Raw genomic sequence first — 25,222 nt, forward strand, 5'->3', positions numbered from 1 at the left:
AGCACCGGGAGGACAATGAGAATAAAGTTTTTGTCCTGGTTTGGGCATGGAGGTGGCCTTGTTTCTTTCGATATAGCTATTAAGGTAAAGACGCGTAGGGGAGGATAGAGTTTCGGTATTCGGATCTCATGACGATGAGATTGCAGAAACCGGACTACTGGGTAAAGTGCACACATCTGTGCAGAGTTCAAAAACCTATTCGAATAGTCCGCGTCCACGGATATAGATGAGCTATAGTTTAGTTTGACAATTAGTGTTTTGTTTTCCAAAATTGCTTTTGAAAAGTGGTTTTAAAAGGTTCGACGGTTGAGCCGTGAGCTATGGTGGACGGGAAGTCCAATAGCCGTTATTTAAAATGAAAACTGGTGGGAAACTACCAAGATTTCTGGATGGTTTAGTCCAAGAGATTTTGTTTTATATTGAAAAACTTCCTGCTCCTTTGGAAGAGTATGCGATTTTAAAAATATAAAATGTTTTACAAAATAGTCCTGCATAAAAAAAATACTCTTTCTATACAAATATTTTGAGCTCCACATAGTCCATGCATTATACCAGATTTCCCCATTCCGTGGGTGAATGTGGGCTGCTGGGTACGTAAGTACTCACTATTGCTTGTTTGTTATTTTTTAGAGGAGGCCGCTGATCGGGTAAGAGTTACAACTGTTTTCCAACCATGCATGTGGCTGTTGGACTGCCGATTTGCTTCGCTGCGTATATCGGGTTGCTTAAGCCTACTCTGATGATATATCTCGAGCTGTGGACTAACTCTTAAAGTTGATCACCAACTTTATAGATTTGTCTCGTTTAAGAAAATATGAAACCATCTGATATATAAATGTGTATACTAGCCTCTTGTGACTAGTATTTGATCACCAACTTTAAGGTCTACTTGGTTCTATAATTTTATGCCACACTTGTCTAAAGTGTATAAGGTTAGACGCTCAAATTCTGTAACACATTTTGCCACGTCTAAGGGAATCTTGTCATATTTTTACTAGTTATTGATAAATGGGACCTACGTAGCAAGAGAAAAAACTTACAACTGTGATTTTAAACCAAACATATAACTAACTTGATTATACTTGTCTAACATTAGACGTGATAAACTATAGCAAATTAGTTAGTAAACCAAACAGCTCCAAGAGCAGTGAACAAGCTTAAACGGCACAATAGTAGAGTTAGAGATATAGAGAAAAAAAAACAGAAAAAAAACCGAAAGTAACTGCTGCATCGCTCGCATCGCCCGGCATCTCGCCCGCCACATCCCAGATCTCCCGTCCCCGCCCCGCATCTCGCCCGCCAGCGACCGGCGAGGGGGCGCGCGCCCGCCGCCGCCGCGATGTACCTGGCGTACGGGTGGCCGCAGTCGATCCCGCTGGACCCGGACAACTCGGACCGCGTGGTCCTCCTCCGCTTGCTCGGCCGCTTCCTCCTCGCCGTCTGCCCGGCCTCGCTCCACCTCTGGTCCGCCGCACAACACCGGGTCCGCCTCGCCCGCTCCGACCGCTCTCCGGAGTCTCTCTCCGCCCACGGCTACAACGCGCACGCCGTGTGGAGCCCCGACGCCAAGACCGTCGCTGTCCTGGTTAGCCCCCTCCCGGACCACTTCGCTCGCTCCCTCCGCGCTCGGGCGCGACAAACTCACCATGCTGTTTCTGCGTGCTGTGTGCAGACCTCTTCCTTCTACCTCTACGTTTACAAGGTTCAGCACTTGGGGAAGCAACTGATCGTCGGTGGCAAGCAGGTCCCGGGGCTTTGCCTGGCTAGCATATCCCTAATCATCACCGAGAAGGTTCCTCTCGCCAATGGCGTTGCTATAACGTACTGTGCTCGCCGCTCCTTAAGTCTTCGTCTACAAAATGAGGCCCTCCTCTGCAAGGGAGCTGACTTGTAAGTTGATGTCGTGTTGCAGGAGCAATTTCGTGTGTGACAACAAAAGCATGCTCCTCGGACTATCCAACGGGCATGTGCAGGTCATGTCCTGGAACGCTGAGGTACATGGAAACGCATGCAACTTTTGTTTATTGTAAGTTACTGATTATTAGGTGCGAAATATAGGTCTGCTGAACCCGCTCTTTCTACTTTCTGTGCTAAGTGTTGTCTATGTATTTTGTTGTTCCTTGCCAGTTCTCAGACAGCTTCAAGCTTGGTTGCTCTGTGTGTTCGTCTGAGAAACCTACTGCTGTCATAGATGCGTTGGTGTTTGATCCTGCCAGTTTGCGAGATAACACTAACGCAAGGCCTGCTCCTTGCTGCACAGGCAATTCTTCTATTGTCCATGTTGAGCTGTCGGTGAAGCTAAGGTTGCTGGTTGCTTTGTACTCAGGCTGTCGCATTGCCCTCTGTACTATTGGTAAGAAGGGATTGAGGCAGCCTGGCAGCATCAGAGTGGAGAGATGGTTGGACACTGATGATGCGATGTGTACTTCTGTGGCTTCTGAGCAACAGATTCTTGCTGTTGGGTGCAGTAGAGGTGTTGTTGAATTGTATGATCTTGCAGAAAACACACGGCATATACGAACCATTTCGTTGTATGATTGGGGGTAAGTCTCGCATGATATATTATTGTTCACAAGCAATAGTAGCTGTTACATGGATTCATCTGATTGACTGCCTAAATTTCTGTAAGTTTATTTCAAATTTGTACTAATTTGTGAGACAGCACTACCTGACACTTTGTCTGGATAAAACACTTACACTGCACTTGGATGTAGATATTCAGCCTTAGAAATTGACATTGGCATTGGATAGCTCCAAATGCTGCTGTTTGGGTGGCTTGGAATTTAGAATTGGAAATCAACTTCAATTCCAAAGGGGTATTGGTCTATTGGACACACATGCACCCCTCCCTCGCAATTACAGAGCTGTGACCCTCCATATTGGGGGGAATTGGTCTTCACCAAGAAAAAGAAGGCGTCCTTCTCTCTTTCTTCGCACAGCAAGTGCACCACTTCTTCCTCGTGGGTGGGCGACGACATGTGCTCGCACGAGCTAGTTGGGCGAGTGGTGGCTTGAGCTCGCGCGAAGCGGATGGTCGCGAGCAAAGTGAGCAAGCGGCTGCTTGAGCTCGCGCAAAGCAGATGGCTGCAATCCAGGTGGGCAAGCGATGGCATGAGCTCACCTCTGCGCAAGCTCCTTGTCTTTCACGTGTTGGGCACCCCTCCTATTCTTCATCTTTGCGACTGGCACAACCCCCTCTTCCTCATGGCTGATGCCCCTTCTTTCTATTCTTCCTCATGGTCATGGGCAGGCAGCCAGGGGGGCAATGCCCCCCCCCCCCAATTCACCCCTAATTACATAGGAGCCACTAATTTTCTTAGCTAATCACCATGTAAACAATGCAAAATACCCCTTGAACAGCCCTCCGAACCTGACCTCCCCCCTCAAATCCTGTCTTCACCACTGCAGGCAGCAACATATACTGGTGCAGACCAGTGGGTGCGACCTCACGCAAGGTGGCCGGCTGACCGGCTGCGAGGTCATCTCCGCACCACTAAGACCGTGTCCAAGCCCATCGCAGTCGTTGACTAGCCCGAGCACCGGATTCCCAAATTAACAAAATCAACATCCAAACATGATTTGTTATTTGCCATGTGACTGGATTGCACTAGCAATTCATCTACATCCAAACATGTGATGGTATTGTAGCCTATTTCCAAAACCAATCTGATTTGGCATTGTACCCAATTCAATTCCAGCCATCCAATATCTACATCCAAACAGAGTCTTATAGCATGATGTTGTTACCTTGTGTTTAGGCTTGATCATTTCCTTTTCCCTAGAGTTATCAATTGTTTAACATTTCGTGGACCTTCTGTGGTTAAGGTGCAACCATGCCAATTCACACCACTCTACTTTTGGTTGTTATATTTGAAGTTGAGCTTTGACCACTCCTTTTCCTTCTTTTTTGGATAAAAAATTGTAGGTATTCAGTGGAAGATACCGGGCCTGTTGCTTGTATATCTTGGACGCCTGACAATTGTGCTTTCGCAGTTGGGTGGAAATTTAGGGGACTTACTGTATGGTCTGTGTCTGGATGTCGGTTGATGTGTACTATTCGTCAAACTGGTTCAAATTCTGCCTCATCTCCTATGGTGAAACGTTGCACTCTAAAATTTGAGCCTCTAATGGGAGGAACATCACACATTCAATGGGATGATAATGGATATAAGTTATTTGCTGTCGAAGAAAACTTGTCAGAAAGGGTTCTTGCTTTCTCATTTGCCAAATGTTGCCTAAACAGAGGGCTTTCGGGCACAACATATTCCCATCAGGTTCTTTATGGGGATGATCGAATCCTTTTGGTGCAACCGGATGATGCTGATGAACTGAAGATATTGCATCTTAATGTTCCAGTTAAGTGTTAACTCCCTTGTCTTTGATTTATTTGAGAGGTTAAAATGCTGCAACCTCTGTTGTTTGATGATGCATTTTTATGATAATATATATTTTTCGAAGTAGATTTCATACATTTCCCAGAACTGGCCACTTCTACATGTGGTGGCAAGCAATGATGGGATGTACTTGGCAGTTGCTGGCTCTCACGGGCTAGTGCTATATGATTTGCGAAATAAAAGGTGGCGTTTTTTTGGCGATGTTACACAAGAGCAAAAGATCCAATGCAAAGGCCTATTGTGGCTGAGAAAAATTGTTATTGTGTGCAACTATGTTGAAACGTCAAACACGTGAGTTCTCACTTCTATACCATCTTCCTTGCCATTCCTATCTTGTAACTGACCTGACCCTGTTTGGTGGAGCTTCGGCCGTCTTTAGCTCCGTCTCCTTCATTCACTGAAGCAAGGAGTCATTTTATTATCTCTCTTCTCAACATGAGCTAGGAGCTGGTGAAGCTACTATTTTTGGCTTCACTAGCTCAAACTCCTCCGTGCACTGTAGCAAGGAGCATGGGAGAAAGCTCGCTATATGGGAGTTTATTGCATTGAACTATGATCCTTGAAATACTAGCTGAACTGCATTTCTCTGCTGATATTTTTATCTCATTTTATTAACTTAGGCCTCTAATGCCTTTCTAATTACAATATATTTTAGTCACAGACATGTATCATTCTTTTGGCTCAGGTACGAGCTTCTCTTTTTCCCAAGATATCATCTTGATTATAGCTCTTTACTCTACCGAAAACCACTGCTTGGAAGGCCAATTGTCATGGATGTTTTCCAGGATTATATATTAGTTACTTACAGTCCATTTGATGTACATATCTTCCATGTGATGATCTCAGGAGAATTATCGCCTTCTAGCAATCCAGTTTTACAGGTAATGTCCATCGTGAAAGAAATTTGCAACCCCAATTCATAATGTGTTTCCAATTTTTCTCTGTGAATAGTTATTTTATTCTTTGTCCGGATGAACAGCTTTCAACAGTGCGAGAACTTTCAATCATGAGTCCAAAGAGTCCACCTGTTTCAATGCGCTTCATTCCTGAACAAAATGACAAAGAAGTGCTGAAGCGAGATACTAATGAATCTTATGATCTTTTGTCCCAGCAACCATCAAGGTACTTTCGCCCCATAATGTTACACAATCCTTTTCTCCTTTGTTTTTATTGTTTTTTTTATTTATGATATCAGATGTTTGATCTTGCGGACCAATGGGGAGCTTTCTGTGCTTGACATGGACGATGGACATGAACACGCTCTTACAAATTCAATTGAACTCTTTTGGGTCACCTGTTCCCAGTTTGAAGAGAAGGGTAGTCTTATCAAAGAGGTTTCATGGCTTGACTATGGTCATCAGGGTATGCAGGTTAGATTGATCTTATTATTGTGTACATAATCACTTCACCATAGATGCCTCTTTGAGGACATAGCTACTTTTCAAATATCCCTTTGTACCTTTATAAACAAAACTAGTTGCAGGTGTGGTACCCATCACATGGAGCAGGTCCTTTTAAGCAAGAGGATTTTTTGCAGGTATAAGGTTCTATCATGAGATAATTGTGAATATCCGTTTTAAGTTTTGTCACCTTTATGTGGAACTTGCTGTAGCTGTTCCTCTTTTTTAGGGGGTGTTTGGTTCCACCCAACTAAAGTTTAATCCCTGTCACATCGAATGTTTGAATGATAATTATGGGACGGCGGGTATTAAATATAGTGGTCTAATTATAAAACTAATTACACAGATGAAGACTAAAAGACGAGATAATTTATTAAACTTAATTAAGCATATATTTAATGCTGATAATTGATATTCAAGCATTTGATGTGACACGAACTAAACTTTAGTGAGGGGAACCAAACACCTCCTTAATTCGTTGAAGACATCATGATGATATTAACAGCCAGTTATAAATGCATGTCATGTGATACTGTAGCTGGATCCGGAGCTTGAGTTTGATCGCGAGGTGTATCCTCTTGGTCTTCTTCCAAACGTTGGTGTGGTTGTTGGTGTTTCCCAGAGGATGTCCTTCTCAACTGCGGAGTTTCCATGCTTTGAGCCTTCACCTCAAGCCCAAACAATATTGCATTGTTTATTACGACATCTCCTTCAGGTAAATCACCTTGCATTTATTGATCCTATATCTCACATTTCCATTTGTATTCTAAGATGCCATTTATCTAGTGAGAAAACTGTTGATGTTACAAAAGACATCTAGGTGGCTAGGTGATTGTCACCTTGTAGCTCTCGTGCCATTGATATAATTTGTAGGTGCTGACCACCTAGTCAGGTCTTGGGTGTGTTGGCGCCACAGAGTTGGCGTTGGTGTGCGTGCAGAGTACTCGTTGGGTGCTGACTACTGGGGGGGGGGTCGAAAACGGAGATGTAACTTTTGTATGAGAGGGATCAAAGGGGCTCTGGTGGATGTCATGTTTCTGTTGGAGGGGTGTGTTAGGCGATTAGGTTCTCTTTTGATATGAACATAGTTGTCAAGGCGTCGCCCAGGCGGTAAGGCGCCTCCGCGATGTAAGGCGTCCTGCTCGTCTCACTCTCGTACCTAAGGCGAGTGGGAGAGAGGCCGCTGGTGGCTGGCAGTGGCGCCACGTTTCCAACGGCACAACGGCGCCGGCACAAGAGAGAGGGAGAAGTGAGCAGAGAGGGAGAAGCGGGGAGAGAGGGAGACGCTGGTCGCTGGGAGAGGCGGCTGGGAGAGGGAGTTGGTTGGGAGATAGAGGGAGAGGGGAGAGAGGAAGTGGGTTGAGCCTAATTTTAATGGGCTAGTTGGGCTGATTTGTAGGCTGATTGGGCTGGCTGGGCTAGTCTTTTTCTTTTCTTTATCTTTTTCTCTTCATTATTATTTTTGTCCTAAATACTTTCTCAAATATCAATTTTTTCTATTTTTAAATATATTTAAGGTGTCGCTTCGCCTTTCGCCTTACCGCTTAAAAGGTAAAAAGGGATCAGTCGTCTTACCGCCTTAACAACTATGGATGTGAACATACTCCCTCCGTTCCTAACTCCTAAGTCTCTATCGTATTAGCATATCAGATTTATTCAAAAATCTCCATCGTATTAGGTGGTCCTTCAGTCTTTTTAGTTTCTCGAACATGCATGCAGATGGCTAATAGCTCATTTGGTGGTCCTTTCGTCCTTTTAGTTTCTCGAGCATGCATGCATGCAGATTTATTCAAAGTGCGCGGTTAAGAAGACCACGAGTAAAAGAATATTTGCTGCTCCTTGGTCACCGTGCGGATGGCTAATACGCTGGAGATTTAGGAACGGAGGGAGTATTATTTAGTATGAGCATTGTGCTGCTTATTTGGAACTGGATAGAACTTGGATACTGTTCAGTAAATTAGGCAGAATGGAGGAATGTTTCATATCGAATTTTGGGTTCTAATCTGCATCAAGTTATGTAGTAAGACTATTTTCTTTTGATCCAGAATCCTAGATTGTTTACATCTAACATCTTGAAAAAAGTTTGTTACATCATGAAATTCTATTGAAGTGTATCAATGCCAGAGGTCTCGACTCTCGAGTTCGAATTTTGGCAGAGGCTTCATTTTTTTCTCAAACACGTAGGAGAGCTGTGTATCATTATATTCAGAAGAAAAAGAGGTAAAGAGATACCTCATACAAGTCCACACAGAAACACACAACACAGAAGAATCACACAACCTATACAAGACTTAAAAACTAGATGACCCAGGACTGATCAGGCCGACCAGAAATCACCTAGTAGCTGGCTGCAATGCCAGGAGATTAGAAATTCCACGGGCTCCCGCCAAACTCCAAAAGTGAATCTCATCCTTGACCCAAATGAGGACATCACTAATACTGGGCTGTGTACCATTGAAAACACACCGATTACGATGATTCCAAATGGCCCAAGACCCTAAAATGATAATTGAATTGAGGCCTTTTTGCAATGGTCCAACTAGAGCCTTTCTTGCTCCATCCCACCAACCATCGAAAGAAGAGGCTTCATTTGTGCCTCCGCCCCTTTATTTCCACGTTTGCGCCTTCCTCTCTGGCTGCACGTGAGTGGAGGTGTCGAAGTGTATAAGTGGGTTGTCTACCTTCTCCCAACAGCTTAAACTTTTTGGTTTGAACTGGTTAGTGTGTTCACTCTAACAAATTTTATTCCTGATGTGCTGCTCTGAGATCATTCTCAAATTTTGTTTTGACTTATTGGCTTGAAAACATTTTCTGACGCCTCTAAATTTAATTATCCTATGTTAATTGTTTAAACCAGAGGGACAAGATTGATGAAGCTTTGCGCTTGGCAAATTTGTCAGCAGAAAAACCTCACTTCTCTCACTGTCTAGAGTGGCTTCTGTTTACAGTATTTGATGCAGATATATCAAGGTACTTTTTTTCTAGCTTGCTATATTCTGAAACAAAGGCAATCTTCCATTGCTTTACAATGTTCCATCTATAGTTTAGTGGCTTTGCTAGCTGTGCTCTGGCAAGTTTTTTTTCCTGATACATATTTTAATTACAGGCCAAGTGCTTCAAAAAATCAGGCTTCACAAAAAGTTGATTCTCCCAAGAATTCTCTTCTTGAGAAAACTTGTGACCTGCTACGGAACTTTCCTGAATATATGGATGTTGTAGTCAGTGTTGCTAGGAAAACTGATGGTCGACACTGGGCTGATCTTTTCTCTACAGCTGGACGATCCACAGAGTAAGTGTACAACCCTTCGATTTGAAATATGCATATTCCTTTAATTCACATCTTCAAAAGATAATGTTCTTTCACTTCCTGCTGTGCTGCTGTTTTGCATATTCCATCATATAGTTGTACTAGGTGCGTGCCCGTGCCGCCGTGCGTTGCAACGGGAACGTATAATAACATGATAACTTATATACATAATGTGTTTTATATTGTTTTTAGAAAATGTTTCATAATCCATTTGTAATCCTGACCATACATAAATTTTGTTATTTTAATTTAGCTGTTTCACTACTACATTGCAACCATCAGTATCATGTAGACTTCGATATATGCCACGATTTGTATGGTCTCATCATTGAAGAGCACGTGTGGTAGAAACACCTCGGCTGCGCAGATTATAGGAGTGAGTATCAAGTTGGCTGGACGAGCGGGAGCGAAGGGGCGCCGTGCTGCCGCTCGGCTGGGAACTTAGGTGAGGTGCGGAACACAGATGAGGCAGGGAACAATCACTTCTTAGATTGATCAATGCTTGCCAATTGATTACAGACGCCTGGACTTTATAGTCCAACTCTAAACAGACTCCTTAATCTTAGGAACTCTAACAGACTCTCCTTAAAAAACAGACTCCTTAATATTAGGATCTCTAAACAGACTCTCCTTAAAAAACAGACTCCTTAATATTAGGATCTCTAAACAGATTCTCCTTATCTAAGGATCCTCCTAATCCTTATCTATATGTCCCTCTATAATGGGCCGACTAGAGGGCTGTTTAGGCCTCCTACTATAAACCATAACATTTCTCCCTCCCTCGACGAACAGCTCGTCCTCGAGCTGAAACTGCGGATATGAAGCCTTGAACTGTTGTAGAGGTTCCCATGTTGCATCTACTGACTGAGTACCATTCCAGTGCACCAACACCTGCCATTGTCCGTGCTGCATCCTTGCTCTTATTATCTTCTCTGGCGATGGCAGAAGCCGGCCATTTTGCATAGGTGGGAGGTCTGGGGGCAGGACAGGAGGGGTACCCCGGAAAGGCTTAAGGAGTCCCACGTGAAAGACATCATGAATTCGTGCCCCTTCTGGTAACTCCAGACGATATGCTACTGCGCCCACGCGCTCAAGAATACGAAATGGTCCCGCATATCGCGGTCCCAATTTCCCTTTGGGTCGTTTGACCAGTGACTGAGCTTGTCGATTGAGGAGACGGAGCCAGACCCAGTCATCCACATCGAACTCGAGATCCCGGTGTCGGCCATCATAAAACTTTTTGGCATGCTCTTGAGCTTGCAGCAGCCTATCTCTGACTTCCCCTAGAAATATATCTCTTTCCCGTAGCATATCATCCACAACTTGAGTGTCTGCTGTCCCCTGCTTATATGGAATGAGAGGTGGTGGATCCCTGCCATATACTACACGAAAAGGAGTTGTCTTCAATGCTGAGTGGTATGATGTATTGTAACAGTATTCCGCCCATGCAAGCCAGTCCACCCAAGCTCTTGGCCTGTCTCCCGTGATGCACCTCAAATACATGGCAATAGTTTTGTTGACTGCTTCCGACTGACCATCAGTTTGGGGGTGAAAAGCAGTACTCATTCTTAACTTGGCACCTGTTAGCTTGAACAGATCCCTCCAGATATGTCCGGGCAATTCCTGTCATGTGATAGGATGCGAGCCAGACTTTCTCATCCTCCAGCGTGCGCTGACCTTCAAAGAATTGTTCGCATCGATTGAGCCACTGGAGGGGGTCTTCCTTGCCGTCAAATAGGGCAAATTCGAGGCGATGGAAGCGAGGAACTCCTGCAGTAGGAGTATGGGGAATGGTGTTGAGAGATGGCAGTGTAGGTGGTGGATAATGTGGGATGGGCGAAGGGGAATGTGGCAATGGTAGAAGATGGATTGGGAGCTGGGTGGTGGTGGGTGGTGGCACATCATCAATTGGCGTCGTGGTGGGGGGTATGCCTCCATACCCGGGCAAGCCATAGGGGCAGCTTGCTGGAAGGGACAGCGCCGCTGATGCAGGCGGAGTCTCCACTGCTGCAATGCGCGAGGACATGGAAGACATCTGCGTTGCGAAGGCCCCTAGTTGGCGCTGGACTTCGGCAAGGGCGGTGGTGATCGCTGCCAACTCCGACGCCTGGGTGGCGGACGCTGCACTGTCGTCGGTGTTGGATCCTGGCATCTCCGATACCAAATTGGTAGAAACACCTCGGCTGCACAGATTATAGGAGTGAGTATCAAGTTGGCTGGACGAGCGGGAGCGAAGGGGCGCCGTGCTGCCGCTCGGCTGGGAACTTAGGTGAGGTGCGGAACACAGATGAGACAGGGAACAATCACTTCTTAGATTGATCAATGCTTGCCAATTGATTACAGACACCTGGACTTTATAGTCCAACTCTAAACAGACTCCTTAATCTTAGGAACTCTAACAGACTCTCCTTAAAAAACAGACTCCTTAATATTAGGATCTCTAAACAGATTCTCCTTATCTAAGGATCCTCCTAATCCTTATCTATATGTCCCTCTATAATGGGCCGACTAGAGGGCTGTTTAGGCCTCCTACTATAAACCATAACAACGTGCCACACCTGACGGTAGACGTTCTCTCGTACATTGTCAGTCATCAGGCACGCATCACCATACACGCTTGCTTAAACAAAAAAGGCAAGTGTATGTGTTTGCGGAGATAATTAAAGACAGGCCGACACGAAAGCTACCACGACAATAGCGAGTGGTCATTGCTGTCGGTCCTTCTCTACGTCACCTCTGGCGCCAAGATGACACCACAATCCTTGATATAGTAGTCGTCGAACACGCACGATATGGCGAGTACCGATGACTCTTGGCTGGGCTGCCAAATGAAGTGCACTCTGGGCTCATCAGCGAGGTAGTACACCTAGTCGTTGCACCACAGGATGTGCTACCCTTCTACATACATCGTATTCGAGGACACTCACACAACGTCAGCAACAGCCGTCGTCCCAGCGCACATCAATTCATGGCCGGTCAGTAGCGACTTACGTGACAGGTTGAGCTTCAGGTGGATGATGAGTTGGACGACGTGATGGCGCCGTGACGCCGTCGTCGGATGCGGTGCCCAGAAGAATTCGAGAGTCGGAATGGGAATGACAGAACACGGAATGACAGCCAGAAATGGGAATGGACTTTGCAGGGAGGGGGGAATGAGAAAGACAGTGTGGGGAGGGGAAATGAGAAAGACAAAATATGGAATGACAACCTACCCCTTACTGCCTTAATAAGTAGTAGAAATTTTTAAAATAAATTTATTTGAAGATATAAATATTTCTATTATTTTATACAATATCGTCAAACCTAATAAATTTTAATCATCACGAATATCATAGAATGGAGCACGTGAAAGAAAGTATATGTCTCTCGCTCGAGTGGGCTAGAACTCTAGAAGAGCTCCTTGCATGAGCCTTTGGGCGTCCGCTCCATTTTGAGAGACCCTGGTGGAGCCACCGCGAGAATTGCATTAGATGGGTCTAGATATTGAGTAGCCGAGTAAGATAAAAAAATTGCAATATAAGAGGACCAAGAATAATACTTCTGTTGGTGCCTTTTCTGGGCGCTAATCACTGCGTGAGAACCGGCAGCGGTGCTTAGCGCGGACGGTCCACGGCCAGGGGCCGGACGGTCCGCGACCTGGCGCAGGGCTTAGGGTCTCCTGCCTGACTGTCGGACGGTCCGCGCCTATAGGTCGGACGGTCCGCGTGTGCGCAGGGGCGACAAAGGTATATGTCCGTGCGTTGCGACGAGTGTAAAAAATTAGTATAAAATATAGATACGGAACCGAGGAGAAAAACGACACATAATTTATTTGATAAAATGTTATAGCTTAACGATATAAAAATAAACAACACATAATATTATCAACCTTAATATCTCACAATTTTTTTGTCAACCGTCAATACACCGGTACAAATCAAATTATATTACAATACGAATGTCACGAAAACAAAGTCTAAAGAGTGAGGACTAATGTCAAGCAAGGCTTGTGAGCAACATAGAATTGATCGCAATTGACACAGCACCATCCATAAAAGGAAGCATATTCAGATTAACATGAATAAAACACTTATGTGACCAACAACATGAGTATTCTCTTCTAGTGTAAATTATGTTCTTCCTGTAATCAAAACAAATAAAACGTGTTTGGTTTCTAGGGACTAATTTTAGTCCATCCATTTTAGTCCCTAAATTACTAAATATAGAAACTAAAATAGAATTTAGTTTTCATATTTAGCGATTTATGGACTAAAATAGAATAAATGGAGGGATTAAAAATTATTCTCTATAAAACAAACACCCCCATAATCACATACTCATCTGTTCCAAAATATATCCTTTTTTTGTCTAAATGTATGTTTAGCCTAAAACGAATTATATTTTAGAATAGAGTGAGTATTGAATTATACATGCAACAAAATTGAAGCTAAAAATCAAATACAAACTAAGTAACGACAAAAATCTTGCTCATATCCATGCAATCTCCTGTGCTTGACGCAAAATTCCTTCCACCTTTATTCCTGTACAAAATATTCATACAAAGTAAAATATTTATAACAGCAGGTTCCAAACTTTGGTGGCAATGAACATTGAGAAGAAAAGTTATTGTGTTCCTAAAAAAATTGTTGGTGAACCGGTTGCATCAATTGTCGCAGATCACTCGTATTAAGCATTGTTGCAAAGGTAGTAGTCGGCACCCCCAGTCGGCACTCCTCAAAATAAAATCTTTTCTCGCATAAAAAAGGCCAAATCCAAGAGAAATCTGAGGGTGCACCCGCAGTCGGCACTCCTCAATTCCTCATCTAACCTGGACTAACTGATACTACACCCAGTACGTTATGTACTCTCCTCTCGCTGCTCTAGCACAGCCGCAACAACCAATCGGTCGGACGGCTCCCCCCTAACAAATCGCTCGCACCGTCAGCTTGTGACCAAGTGATCCTGACATAAAGCTAGCTATTATTGACAGGTGACATACATAATGAAACGACCCTGGGATGAAAGGGAACGTCTCTCAGCATCTGCCCTTGTCATAAACAAGAAATGCAGCAGCATCAGAATAAATAAAACAAACATGCCTTTGTGCTCTTTGAATGATCTTAAGCAACGGTTGTTATACAATAACAGATAATGAAGTGACTCTGTAGACTCTAGGTCGTGAGGAGCATAAGATCGAATTTGGATGATGACTAAAATAGACACGGTCAACAACACTTTTCCTGTGATATGGTCTTTAACAACCTGAAGCAATAGTCAGTAGGTCCTAGCACTGATTACTGATGGCTTACTAAGTATATTTTGATAAAGTACATATGACAAAGCTACCAGTCATAGAGAACAATGACAAATAGGAAAATAGGGTCACAAAAACTAAACAGTTGGATGATCCAAAGCTTTCATAACATTCGGAATGAACAATACTACCTATCAGCACAAGTAAATCACATCTCTAGCAATATCGTCATCATGACAGAAGAGCAAAGTAAGGCATAATCCATGTCTTTTTATCAAATGGCAACTGTCCATTGCCAAACATGTTGCATCTACCCATTAGGAAATTAGCTTCAATAGCATGTACTCCAGCAACATTTTTGAAGGAACGTGGGACGGGGCGGGTGTTGTTGTTGGTGGGCGGGTGGCGTCGAAGCAGTGGCACGATGAAAGTAGTACACTTCGGACGACGGCTCAAAGTTAAACCACAAGCGTGTGGGCAATAAAAGGTATGCAATGTTGAAGCTACATATTGGGGCCACTTTTTAGGGTGGTTACATGCGGGTTTCCTAATCTCCTAGTCCTGATTTATCTGATGTGTTTTCTAGACAATCAAAAGAAAATATCTATTTTAAGAGATCCAATAGACATTCAGATTTCAAGGACTTCTTTGAAGCCACCAAAAGTCAGGATGAGCATGCCAAATCTGATTTTGTTAATTGCAACGGTGATTGTGACCTTAAATCTCGACATAAAGCAAGAAAATGACAGATGAGATAGAGTTTATATGACAGATGGAATGCTATATTTGTTGAAAATGGAAGTTGCATGTGGTTGGATCGAAGGTATCCGTATTTCTCACATTGAGATCAAGGAATCAAAACTTATAGGGCAGAGGTAAAATATATAGGAAACGAAAAATACAAGCTAGCAACCATTGAACAGTACCAGCGGAAATTTGCTTGCAAGAATGAAATAAAGCTCTGACAAAACTGAACCAGCACAACCAAATTGATGTTGACGCATGCTTGTGTACATGTGTGTGTACAAATGGGAAATATAGCCTAATCAATGGCATATTCAAATGTAACTCCCAGCTAGGTAAATCCTATATGAACTACTCTACACATGAATTAGTTATTGAGGTGCTTCTCATAACCATAAACCATAATGCCAAGCGGCATGCAATCCTCCTGACCTCCTGTGATAAGTGTCAAAGCAAAAATAAGAAGAAATGGGGCACCTTCTTTGACCGCCTTTTTCTTGAGCTTCAGCAGCACACGACACCTAGATCAGTGACATGGACGATATCAGGAGATAGAATGGCTGAGTGAATCCAGGAAAGTAGAGTAGCCATCGCACGCATACACACCTTGCCGAGGTACTGGAGGCATCGCTCAGCGATGGGTATGAACTCCAATGCCACCGTCTCACCCTCGGCCGCCATCGCCTTTCAACCCCCTCACAATAACATGCTGCCTCCCAACAATGCTCTCGTCAACCTGATATAAGAAGCCATATACACCCCAAAAGAACTATGAATCTAAGCAGCCTTTATGATCAGTTTACAACAGACTTGGTAGGTAGTATGAAATATGATTCCCTCAGATTTTATAAATCCCTTCTCGACACAATGAGTGGTCTGTGCATATTCCTCTTGCATACAATCCGACAACCATTTGCCCGCCTGAGAGACATCTTCCATCTGATCAGAACAAATTTCTAAAGCAAACACGAGTAATTACAATAGGTAGAGTAACGAGCAATCCATCACCTTGACATTCGGTGATCCTAGCGGGACACCACGACCGCATCCCAGAGCAGGCTCACAGCACCCTCATTGAACCTCGGCACCAGCGTGGGGTCCTGCTTGACCGCGAACGAGACGTTCATCTGCGTGGTGCTCTCGACTTGCCGTCGCGGCAGCCACCAAAGAAGCGCAAGAGACCCGTGAGGATGATGCCCAGGTAGAGCGGCTTGGACATGAGCAGGAGGAGCTGAGGGCAAGGAGGTCCTAGGCATCCGCACTTGGGAGGAGAGGGATGATCTTCCCGAGGAAGGCAGGGATGCGGTTGCGGTAGGTCGACGGGAGGTTGCGGGGCACCTTCACCCTCCACGCTCACCTGGCGTGCACCACGATCCGCGCATCGTTCGGGTTGAGCGTCGCGAGCTCCCGCCGCACCTCCTCAGATGCCGCGTTGTGCTCGGCGGACAGACGCTCGGCGATGGCCGCCCCCCCCCCCCCCCCCCGCCGCCGCCCACTCGACGGCCGAGCACGGCGCAAGAGTCCCCGAGGTTGGCCATGTATAGCGTATCCCCGGACGTTGTCCGGATCCTTGGAGAGGTGGCTTGGCCTCCCACACGAAGTTCGCGCCCGCGGCGCCGCGGAACGCGAGGTTAAGCCGCGTGAGCCGGCATATATCCAGCGCGCCGAGGCGGAGCAGCACCTCCGCGGTGCACAGCTCCGGGAGGTCACCCAGCCCGGCGCCGCGCGCCACCTTGCCGCTGGGCTCTGTGCTTGCCAGGCCCGACGCGCCCGCGCCCATGCCGATCTCGGTGGAGGGCGAATGGGGAATCTGTGGATCTCGGCGGAGGGCGAAGAAAACCTTGGAGAGCAGGGAAGCGGACGCGATTCGCGGATGGAGAGGATTGCGCCAGGAGGAGCGATTCGTGGATGTAGAGAGCAGGGAATGGGCATAGGAAGCGGAATCCGCGGCGGTCGTGGGGTTTCCCACCAAATTCGCGGCGGTCGTGGGGAATCCGCGGCGGTTCGGTGCCAGGCTCCGGCGCGGACAAAGGGCTGCGGCGCGCGGGCGGTTCGGTACTGGAGGGATGCGTGGGTGCGGATTTCGCGGCGGCTTTGCAGCAGCGGAGGTCGGCGGGGCGTGCGGGAGGCCGTTGCGGGAGCGGGGGTTTCGCTGGCGCGCGGGCGTGCGGGAGCGGGGGTTTCGCTGGGTAGGGAGCGGGGGCAGTCTACACTGTCTCCTTAATAGTTAGTAGAGATATGTGGTGTACCTGTAGTTTGCATGTAGTTACATTACACCTGGCACACTCTCATAGCCAGTTCCCATCCATGTTATCTTTGTGATTCATATGTTAAGTCTAGCCACTTGTCCAACAAAGAGGTTTTTAAGATTAATTATTATGGATCACTAGTGTAGTAAGAATATCTGTTAATAATTGCCTTTGAGAAATTTAGAGAATTGTCTGGTTCCTTGTGTTTGAGATGACAAATATGGTTCCTTGTGTTTGAGAATTGTCTGCTTTTCTGGTTCTGTGTGTCTGGTTCCTTTAGTTTCTGTATCTGTCAGTTTTCTTCAACGTCTTGATTCTTTATTGATTGCTATAAGCATATGTAGAATTTAAGACTTATCAGGGCCCATGTATTTATTGATATACCAGAGCGTGAGCGGAGTATGGTTTCCTTAAACTAGGATGAACTTGAAATTGTTTAGACAATAACTTTACTAACCGTCAGTATTTAAATTTGACAGATTTCAAATAATATACTTATGCTTTTAGTATGACCATGATAGGATGTTTGAGGAATGCTTCCAACAGAGGTGGTACAGGACTGCTGCTTGCTACATACTGGTATGTAATTGCTGCAAAGTGTTATGGTAAACCTTTTTAGAATGTTTCGATACACCATAGAGGTCGAATGCATATAATAATGTTGTATTTTTATACCGCACTTTCGACCTCTTGCTTTTATTGCTTGCAATTCGTCCAATCCTGTATGGAGTTAGTTTATTGATTGTTGTAGTTTATGCATGGAGAACACATTATTGTTAGACTTTTATTATGAATTTATGGTCATTGTTAATTTTTTATCATGAATTTCTGCTATAAGTAGCATTGGCAATGTTTTGCAATTATAGGTCATTGCTAAGCTGGAGGGCCCTGCAGTCAGCCAGTATTGTGCACTCCGTTTGCTACAAGTAATTTTCTTACCTCCACCATGTGGTGGTTTTAGCCTGGGCATTAGTTGCCTCAGATGTTCCATCTCTCAGTCTCACCTCCATGTGACTGTTGCTTTCCAGGCTACACTTGATGAGTCTTTGTATGAGCTTGCTGGGGAGTTGGTATGCTTCTTATGCTATATGTTGTTCGTTTTCCTATATTAGTATACTTCAAATGAATAAGGGAGTACCTTCATACTTAGGTTCGCTTCTTGCTAAGATCTGGAAGAGATTTTGAGAATGCCACTCCAGACTCCGAGAAGCTCTCTCCAAGATTTCTAGGCTATTTTCTGTTCCGTTCGCCATATAAGAGGCAATCTTCTGATTTGAGAAGGTACACCCTGTTCTTTACACTTAAAACTGCTTCTGTTGGAAAATCTCTCATCTTATTTCTTTTGTTCGACAGTAACTCAATGAAAGAACTTAGTCCACATATTGCTTCTGTTATGAACATTCTAGAGCGTCATGCTAGCTATTTGATGTCTGGCAAGGAGCTTTCTAAACTCGTTGCTTTTGTCAAGGGGACTCAATTTGATCTTGTGGTGAGACTCCTGTCATTCATCACCTTGACAAATCTTATTGTCCAAAGTCGTTTGTAATTGATCTGTGTTGTAACATCATGCAGGAATATCTACAACGAGAAAGGCAAGGGTCTGCTCGTCTAGAGAATTTTGCTTCTGCACTCGAACTGATTGGACAAAAGGTTCTGGTCAATATATCACAAAGTTTTATGGTTTATTCTGCTTATCGGTGTAAATTTATTACATCTGGTTGTTTCTCATGCCCCTTTGTTCTGTCCATACGAATGAAGTAGTTTTGGTTTTAATCTCCTTGAAACTTATTTATCATGTACATTTTGGTATTCTGATGACAGCTCCAAATGGATACACTGCAAAGTCGACTTGATGCAGAGTTCCTTCTAGCTCATATGTGTTCAGTCAAGTTTAAGGAATGGATCGTGGTGCTAGCTACTTTATTGCGGCGTGCAGAGGTAAAACTTGTAGAGTTTATTATTTTGCGGAGGAAAGGCTTGTTTTGGTTTATCCCTTTCCTAGACCCCACTCATGTGGGAGCCTCCGGCACTAGGTGTGCCCTTAAAATTATTGTACACAATACACATGTTAACTTTTTCGTAATAATTCATTGATAAACTTGCTGATGCCTTTTCTATCTGGACTACCCTCCCATACAACACAGCACACACTGAAAACCAAGGGGTTCGGTTTGAGGCGTCCAGGAATACAGTCTGTTCCTGAAATCTAGCAACAGATTTATGCGGACTGACTCTCAAGATAAAGGTTCAATTGGGTTTGTGGCCCATGCCCATTGAACCCAGGGTCGACTCGAACCTATCGCTGCTCCACTCACTCCCTCTGCTTGGCTAAACCAACCTGCAATCTGCATACCCATCTCACTGGCTTCAGAAGTGGCCTTCTCCAATTTGAACCTAGCTTTGCTTTGGCCCTTCAATCTTGATGTCGTTGTACTCTTGGCAACCTCCTGTGGCATCCTCCGCCGCCGCCCCTGCGTCATTGTCCACTACAGGGAAGAGACGGAGCGGGATGGTCAACGATGAGGCTTCAGCATGTGGGCCATGTGGCAGTGGGTGGCACCCCGTTTCTACATTGGAGATGGCTGTGTAAGCTCTGACAATCTGAGCACACAACAGTGACTAAATCTTGCTAATTGATGTACAGAGAGTCTTCTGGATGTATGGCTTCCATTTAAATTTGAGGCAGTTGAACGACTGCGAGTGGTGCAGTGCGACGAGCCTGGTGCGTCTGTTTGCAGATGGTGGTGACACCCGGTTCACGTTCAGCTTGCTCCCCCCCCCCTCTACTACTACATCTGTGGCGCTGGCGCACCAGGTGCTGCGAGGCAGGCTAGTGGATGGTAGTGTGTGTTGTGGACGGAGTGACAGACCAGCAGCACCCGGACACCAGTACCAATGGCAATCCTGAGGATTCAGTCTGCAGCCGCTCCGCCTGGGTGCCGTTCGCTGCGCAAAAGCAGCTCATTGCGTATAACAACAAGCAACATTGGCAGCAGCTTTACTGCCTGCGAGGTTGGACTCACGGTTATCCACATGTCATGAGCCAACAGTGCCAATAGAGTAGGTCTGAACCTTAACCGGCTTTTAGCACAAACCAGGGGGGGGGGGGTCATAATTAGGGGCGAACCGAACCACTCCGCTGAAAAAAAATCAATAGGGACTAGTATTTTATTCATCTGACATCAGAGTTCATTTCTTCACACCTATTACCACACGTGGCATTAGTAGATAAGTAGATGATGGATAAATGAGGATGGTGGAGGGGATGGAGTTTGAGGTGGATTGATGGGGTATCAGGATCTCAGGACTGCCTGCACTCTGCAGGATGGGAGAGAGGGATGATAATTGACAAGGTCTTGGTAGTGGCAGAACTGCAGAGTAAGCAGTGTTGTGGTATGTGGTGTTATCTGTGCAAAATCTTTAGTGATGGCAGTGTTGCTGTATCTTGGAGGTTTCTTTCTTGGATTAGGGGTATTTCTTCGAAGACATTGATTTGGGTGGAACTTCCCTTACCCCTCATCCAAGGAACCCCCCCCCCCCCCCCCAGAGTTCATCTAATTCTACTAGAACTTGCATGACTCAATTAGGATATCGAGACAAACTATCTAGATATAACTTGAAAAAAAGGAACTCATAGCAGCTAGCAGGATACTGATGTGAAAGAATCCGCTACATACTTCTTGATGGCAAATACCAGTTTCTGCAATTTGTTGAAGTGTATAAGTGGATTGATTACCTTCTCCCATAAGCTTAAGCTTTTGGGTTGAATTGGTTAGTGCATCCACTCTAACATGGTATCAAAGCCAGAAGTCTCGGGTTCGAATCCTGACAGAGACTTTTTTATACTTCCACCTATTTATTTCCACGTTTGCGTCTTTCTCTCTAGCTGCACGTGAGTGGGGGTGTTGAACTGTATAAGTGGATTGACTACCTTCTCCTATCAGCTTGACCTTTTGGGTTGAATTGGTTTGTGTCTTTCTCTCTGGCTGCACGTGAGTGAGGGTGTTGAAGTATGTAAGTGGATTGGCTACCTTCTCCCATAAGCTTAAGCTTTTGGGTTGAATTGGTTAGTGCATCCACTCTAACACAAGTAACATCCTAGCTTATGTTTTTTTTCGTGAACGCGCACGAGAGCTGCACATCATTAAATTAAGAGAAGAAAACAATCCAAAATGGACCAAAGTACAATGCCAAAAAAGGCAGAACACAAGACCACCAAACTCCTTGCTGCGCACAGAACTGCAGCCTCCTTCTGCGCATGAAAACAGCAGTACGCAAAAGGAGACAAACAGCAAAAAGTGCCAGCAGGCCACACACACAACTGTTCTTCACTAATCACCCAAAAGATCCCTGGACCTAATAATTGCAGCACCAAGACCCAATGCCTCAAGATGCCTGGCAACGGCAAGCCTCCAGCACTCTAACTCATCCAAAAAAAACTGTCTTTATTCCGTTAATGGAAGGTCTGACACCATAAAAACCGTCTTATTACGATGAAGCCATAAACACCTAGCTTATGTTTTGACCAAACTGGAAAATATAGAAAGCCTTATTCCCTATTTTAAGTAGGCATATATGACCCTAGGACAATGAAGTTATTTAATCCCAGTTAACGTACTACTTGACATTTTTCTTGGCATTGGATAAGTCTGGATGGTATTTTGACCTATAAGAATATCATTTTTTTAATTTAGTTTTTGAAGGTACAACTGTTTTGGGTTCCTTTTGATGTGAATTATTTGGTTGTCAAAAAAGAACTCATCCTTGCTGCTGTGATTTATTTTGCTTCCTTAGGTTTTGGTGGATCTCTTTAGGCATGATTTGCGATTGTGGAAAGCATATAGCATTACTCTACAGGTTAGTGGCCAAGTTTTTTTGGATTTATGAAGTTTTTAGGTGTCTATAACATGGTTACAATCATCCTTGCTGCAGTCACATGATGTATTCACAGAATATCTTGACCTTCTTAATATCTTGGAGGAGGAGCTTTCATCTGTCTCTGATCTTACATTGCAAAATGGACCATTGTCATGAATGCTGGACAATGACACTGATTGGAAAAACAGCTGAATGCGGCGTTTTAACCTTGAGTTAATTAACACATACAGTTTGATGAGATCTGCGGTGGGGCCAGGAATCTGATGTAAATAGATTATTCAGGGGGTTTTTCCCTTTGAGCAACACCCCGGAGGCGCTATGACAGCTATTTGTGCAGTGATCAGCTAAGCACCTATTGTTGTATTATTTGTTTGTTGCAGCAGAGTTGAATGTGCATTCTTCGCCTTATGGTAAGTATGTGCTGCACTCTTAACACTGTAAGTCATATGAGTTTTGACCAACAAGTTGTTTTCTCCGTTCCATAGAATCGTGTTAAGAGCTAGAAATCTAGAACATGTAGATTGTCCTCACCTGATGTTTGTAGACTACGAGATATTATTAAAACTGACACTATGAGGTTCTCTTCATTGCATTTTTTACATGTCATACTGATGTTTTTACTCTGGGCAACTAATGGAAATACCCTAACCTGCAGGAGGAGGAATTTATACATTGTGGGGTTGCCTTCCCCTGCCCTTTGGCAGGTTAGTGAAGTGTGCCCTAGAGGAAAGTGGCATGTTTGAGAGCAATTAGATTGGAGGGGGCTAAAATCCCCTTTGTTATTTAAAATTAAATAGAAGAGGAATTTAGCCTCTCGGATCCCCTCAAGTCCCCTGTATCCCAAACAAACCCTTGAAGTGTTTTCTACAGCTTTAGGAAATGTGGTTTACTTCTATGGTAGGTACATGGGCAACCAATGTATATACATTTATTTTTACAGCATCCTGGCCCCGTTCATCCACAACGTGTTGCACATGTCTAGCCTCTCCATTGCAAGGGCGTACAGATATGTATATAAAAATCTACACAATGCATGCGCATGCACCGGAGTGTATCTGTATCGACCATGAAAGGTTTGGTACAAGTCTGAAAAAGTATACATTGTTGTCAATCGCTATCATATTTACTGCTGTCGCGATGTGTAGTAGCCAGTAGGCTGACCGGTCACTGATGTGCGTCATGGCCAGATGCACCCTTCGCTGTATGAATAGTCGCCAACATGGGCAGCACGTAGTGATGTAGCCATGTAGGTCCGCTGATGCCCGAAGGAGTTAATTAGGAGCACAGCAAGTAGTTTGGTGGTTTCCTTTTCTTTGTCACGATGACCACGGCGCCAGGGCTCCGAATCATCGCCGCGTCGGTTGCGCAATTTGCTCGGGCGCCGTTCGCCACTTGCCACTTTTTTTTCCCCCCTGCCGTGGACTCTCTGAACTCCGAGTGAGGGCAGGGCATGGTGCGGTGGTGCCGTTTTCTGTTCTTTTCCTGATACTGCCAGAAACAAGAGAATTCCCTTGGGATAGGCAATTCGATGGCGAGAGGCAGCAGCAGTGCTGCAGGAGCCAACATCATCTACTGCTAGGTACGTGTCACACGGGGAAGGGAAGGGACGATCTGTAAAGCCTGAAGCGGCGGTACCGGCAGGGCAAGCAGCAGCGAAGACGCAGCTACCCGTTCTCGTGCTGTAGTAGGAGTCAAACTGGGAGGATTCGTTACGTGCGAGCCCAACCAGGCGTCATTTCGTTGCAGCCACCGCCCCACCGGAAGCGAGCGAGCGAGCGCGCTCCATCTCCATTGAGCGGGGCCCGTCAAAGTTGGACGAGTGGCGCCCGAGACCTGGTTGAGGAGTGAGGCTGAGCACCGGCCAGGGGGGCGGCCAAGAGAGACGTGTGACAGGCTGACAGCTGATGGCAACAACACCGAGAAGTATACCACCCGCCGGGGCTGAAGCTGAAGGCGGAAGGGTCTACGCTGGCCGCCCAATTTGCGACTGCGACGCCCACGGCCCGCGGGCTATTCTGGGACAGCGAGGCCCCGACGCAACAGGCCGGCGGCAGCAGCAGCACAGGAACAGCAAAGGAAGCCAGAAGCGGAACGAGGCGAGCGCCCGGTGGCTGCAGGCCGCATGTGGCCGTGTGGTGGTGCGGTGTGCGGCCAATCGGTCCCGTGCTGCCCCTGCCTCTGCTCTCTCCGTCGCGCACGATCTCCGTGACCTGGTGCGCGTGCGGTGCCGTTGGCGCCTGCCTTCCCTGCCTAGCAACAGCTTGCGGCTCCGCGAAGGCAACCGGGGGCCACACGCAGATGCTGCCGCCGCGCGGGGAGAGCCACACCACACGCACGCACGGGCACGGTTGGCTTGGCTCGGATCGGATTTCGGATGGCGGCGGGACTGGACCGGACCGGACCGGACGGCCGTTGGGGATGGAGGAGTGATCTGATTGGGAGACGCAATGCAACCCCCGGCCGGGTTTGGCTTTTTCGTTCTTTGTCGCGTGCTGTGCTGCCTGTTTGTGTGCTCGGGAGGCCGGCGGCAACGGCTGCGTGGCATTGGTGCGTCGCATCCGTTTCTTCTTCTCATCCCTTCGTTCCTCCACTCCTTGATTGCCGAAGGGCGGCTGATGCTGATACAGGCAGCCATACGGTACAGCAATCCTGATGGCCACCTTGATGTACGTGCCATAAATCCTGGTACCGTGTGACGACGACCGGTGAACATACACGGAACGATATTTCCCCCCCCTCCCCCTCTTTTGCGGAAAAAAACATACTACACGGAATGATTGGGGGTGTGTGTGTGTAGGGTGTAGTGCGTGCGTGTCGAGTGTCGACGGTAGGCGTACAAGGCGGGAGTGTGTCTATGTGTGTGCGCGCATGAAGTTCAGTACACTGTTCACGTATTCTTTGCTAAAAAAAAATTACGGGCGACGATTATCCCCACTACTCCCTAACGATGGATAACGTGAGTAGATAGTATAGTCTGAGGGGAGTGTGACGGAGCATCATGATCTTCTAGTGCGCCT

General features: G+C 45.7%; 1 protein-coding gene across 4 annotated transcripts; it reads left to right on the forward strand.

The window, feature by feature from the left end:
- The first annotated feature begins 1,153 nt into the window (after positions 1 to 1,153).
- Positions 1,154 to 23,302, forward strand: LOC103627831 (guanine nucleotide exchange factor subunit Rich). 4 transcript variants are annotated; one of them, XR_002262558.2, is made up of 23 exons: positions 1,154 to 1,585; positions 1,673 to 1,821; positions 1,913 to 1,994; positions 2,128 to 2,543; positions 3,926 to 4,355; positions 4,462 to 4,685; positions 5,080 to 5,275; positions 5,374 to 5,516; positions 5,590 to 5,764; positions 5,878 to 5,931; positions 6,333 to 6,509; positions 8,652 to 8,764; positions 8,901 to 9,083; positions 17,849 to 17,906; positions 18,194 to 18,253; positions 18,356 to 18,397; positions 18,478 to 18,608; positions 18,681 to 18,816; positions 18,900 to 18,977; positions 19,149 to 19,265; positions 22,122 to 22,184; positions 22,260 to 22,615; positions 22,861 to 23,302. XR_002262558.2 is itself a non-coding variant. In XM_020538721.2 (22 exons), the coding sequence occupies exons 1-22, from the start codon at positions 1,340 to 1,342 to the stop codon at positions 22,359 to 22,361; spliced, it is 3,375 nt and encodes a 1,124-aa protein (XP_020394310.1). In that variant the 5' UTR covers positions 1,198 to 1,339; the 3' UTR covers positions 22,362 to 22,811. The 4 variants fall into 4 exon arrangements, 1 of the variants encoding a protein (XP_020394310.1); XR_002262560.2 differs by having other exon boundaries at positions 1,204 to 1,585; positions 18,900 to 19,044; XM_020538721.2 differs by lacking the exon at positions 22,861 to 23,302 and having other exon boundaries at positions 1,198 to 1,585; positions 22,260 to 22,811.
- The last annotated feature ends 1,920 nt before the right edge of the window (positions 23,303 to 25,222 follow it).

The sequence above is a fragment of the Zea mays genome, chromosome 5 (genome assembly GCF_902167145.1).
Source record: "Zea mays cultivar B73 chromosome 5, Zm-B73-REFERENCE-NAM-5.0, whole genome shotgun sequence".
Classification (NCBI taxonomy): Eukaryota; Viridiplantae; Streptophyta; class Magnoliopsida; order Poales; family Poaceae; genus Zea; species Zea mays.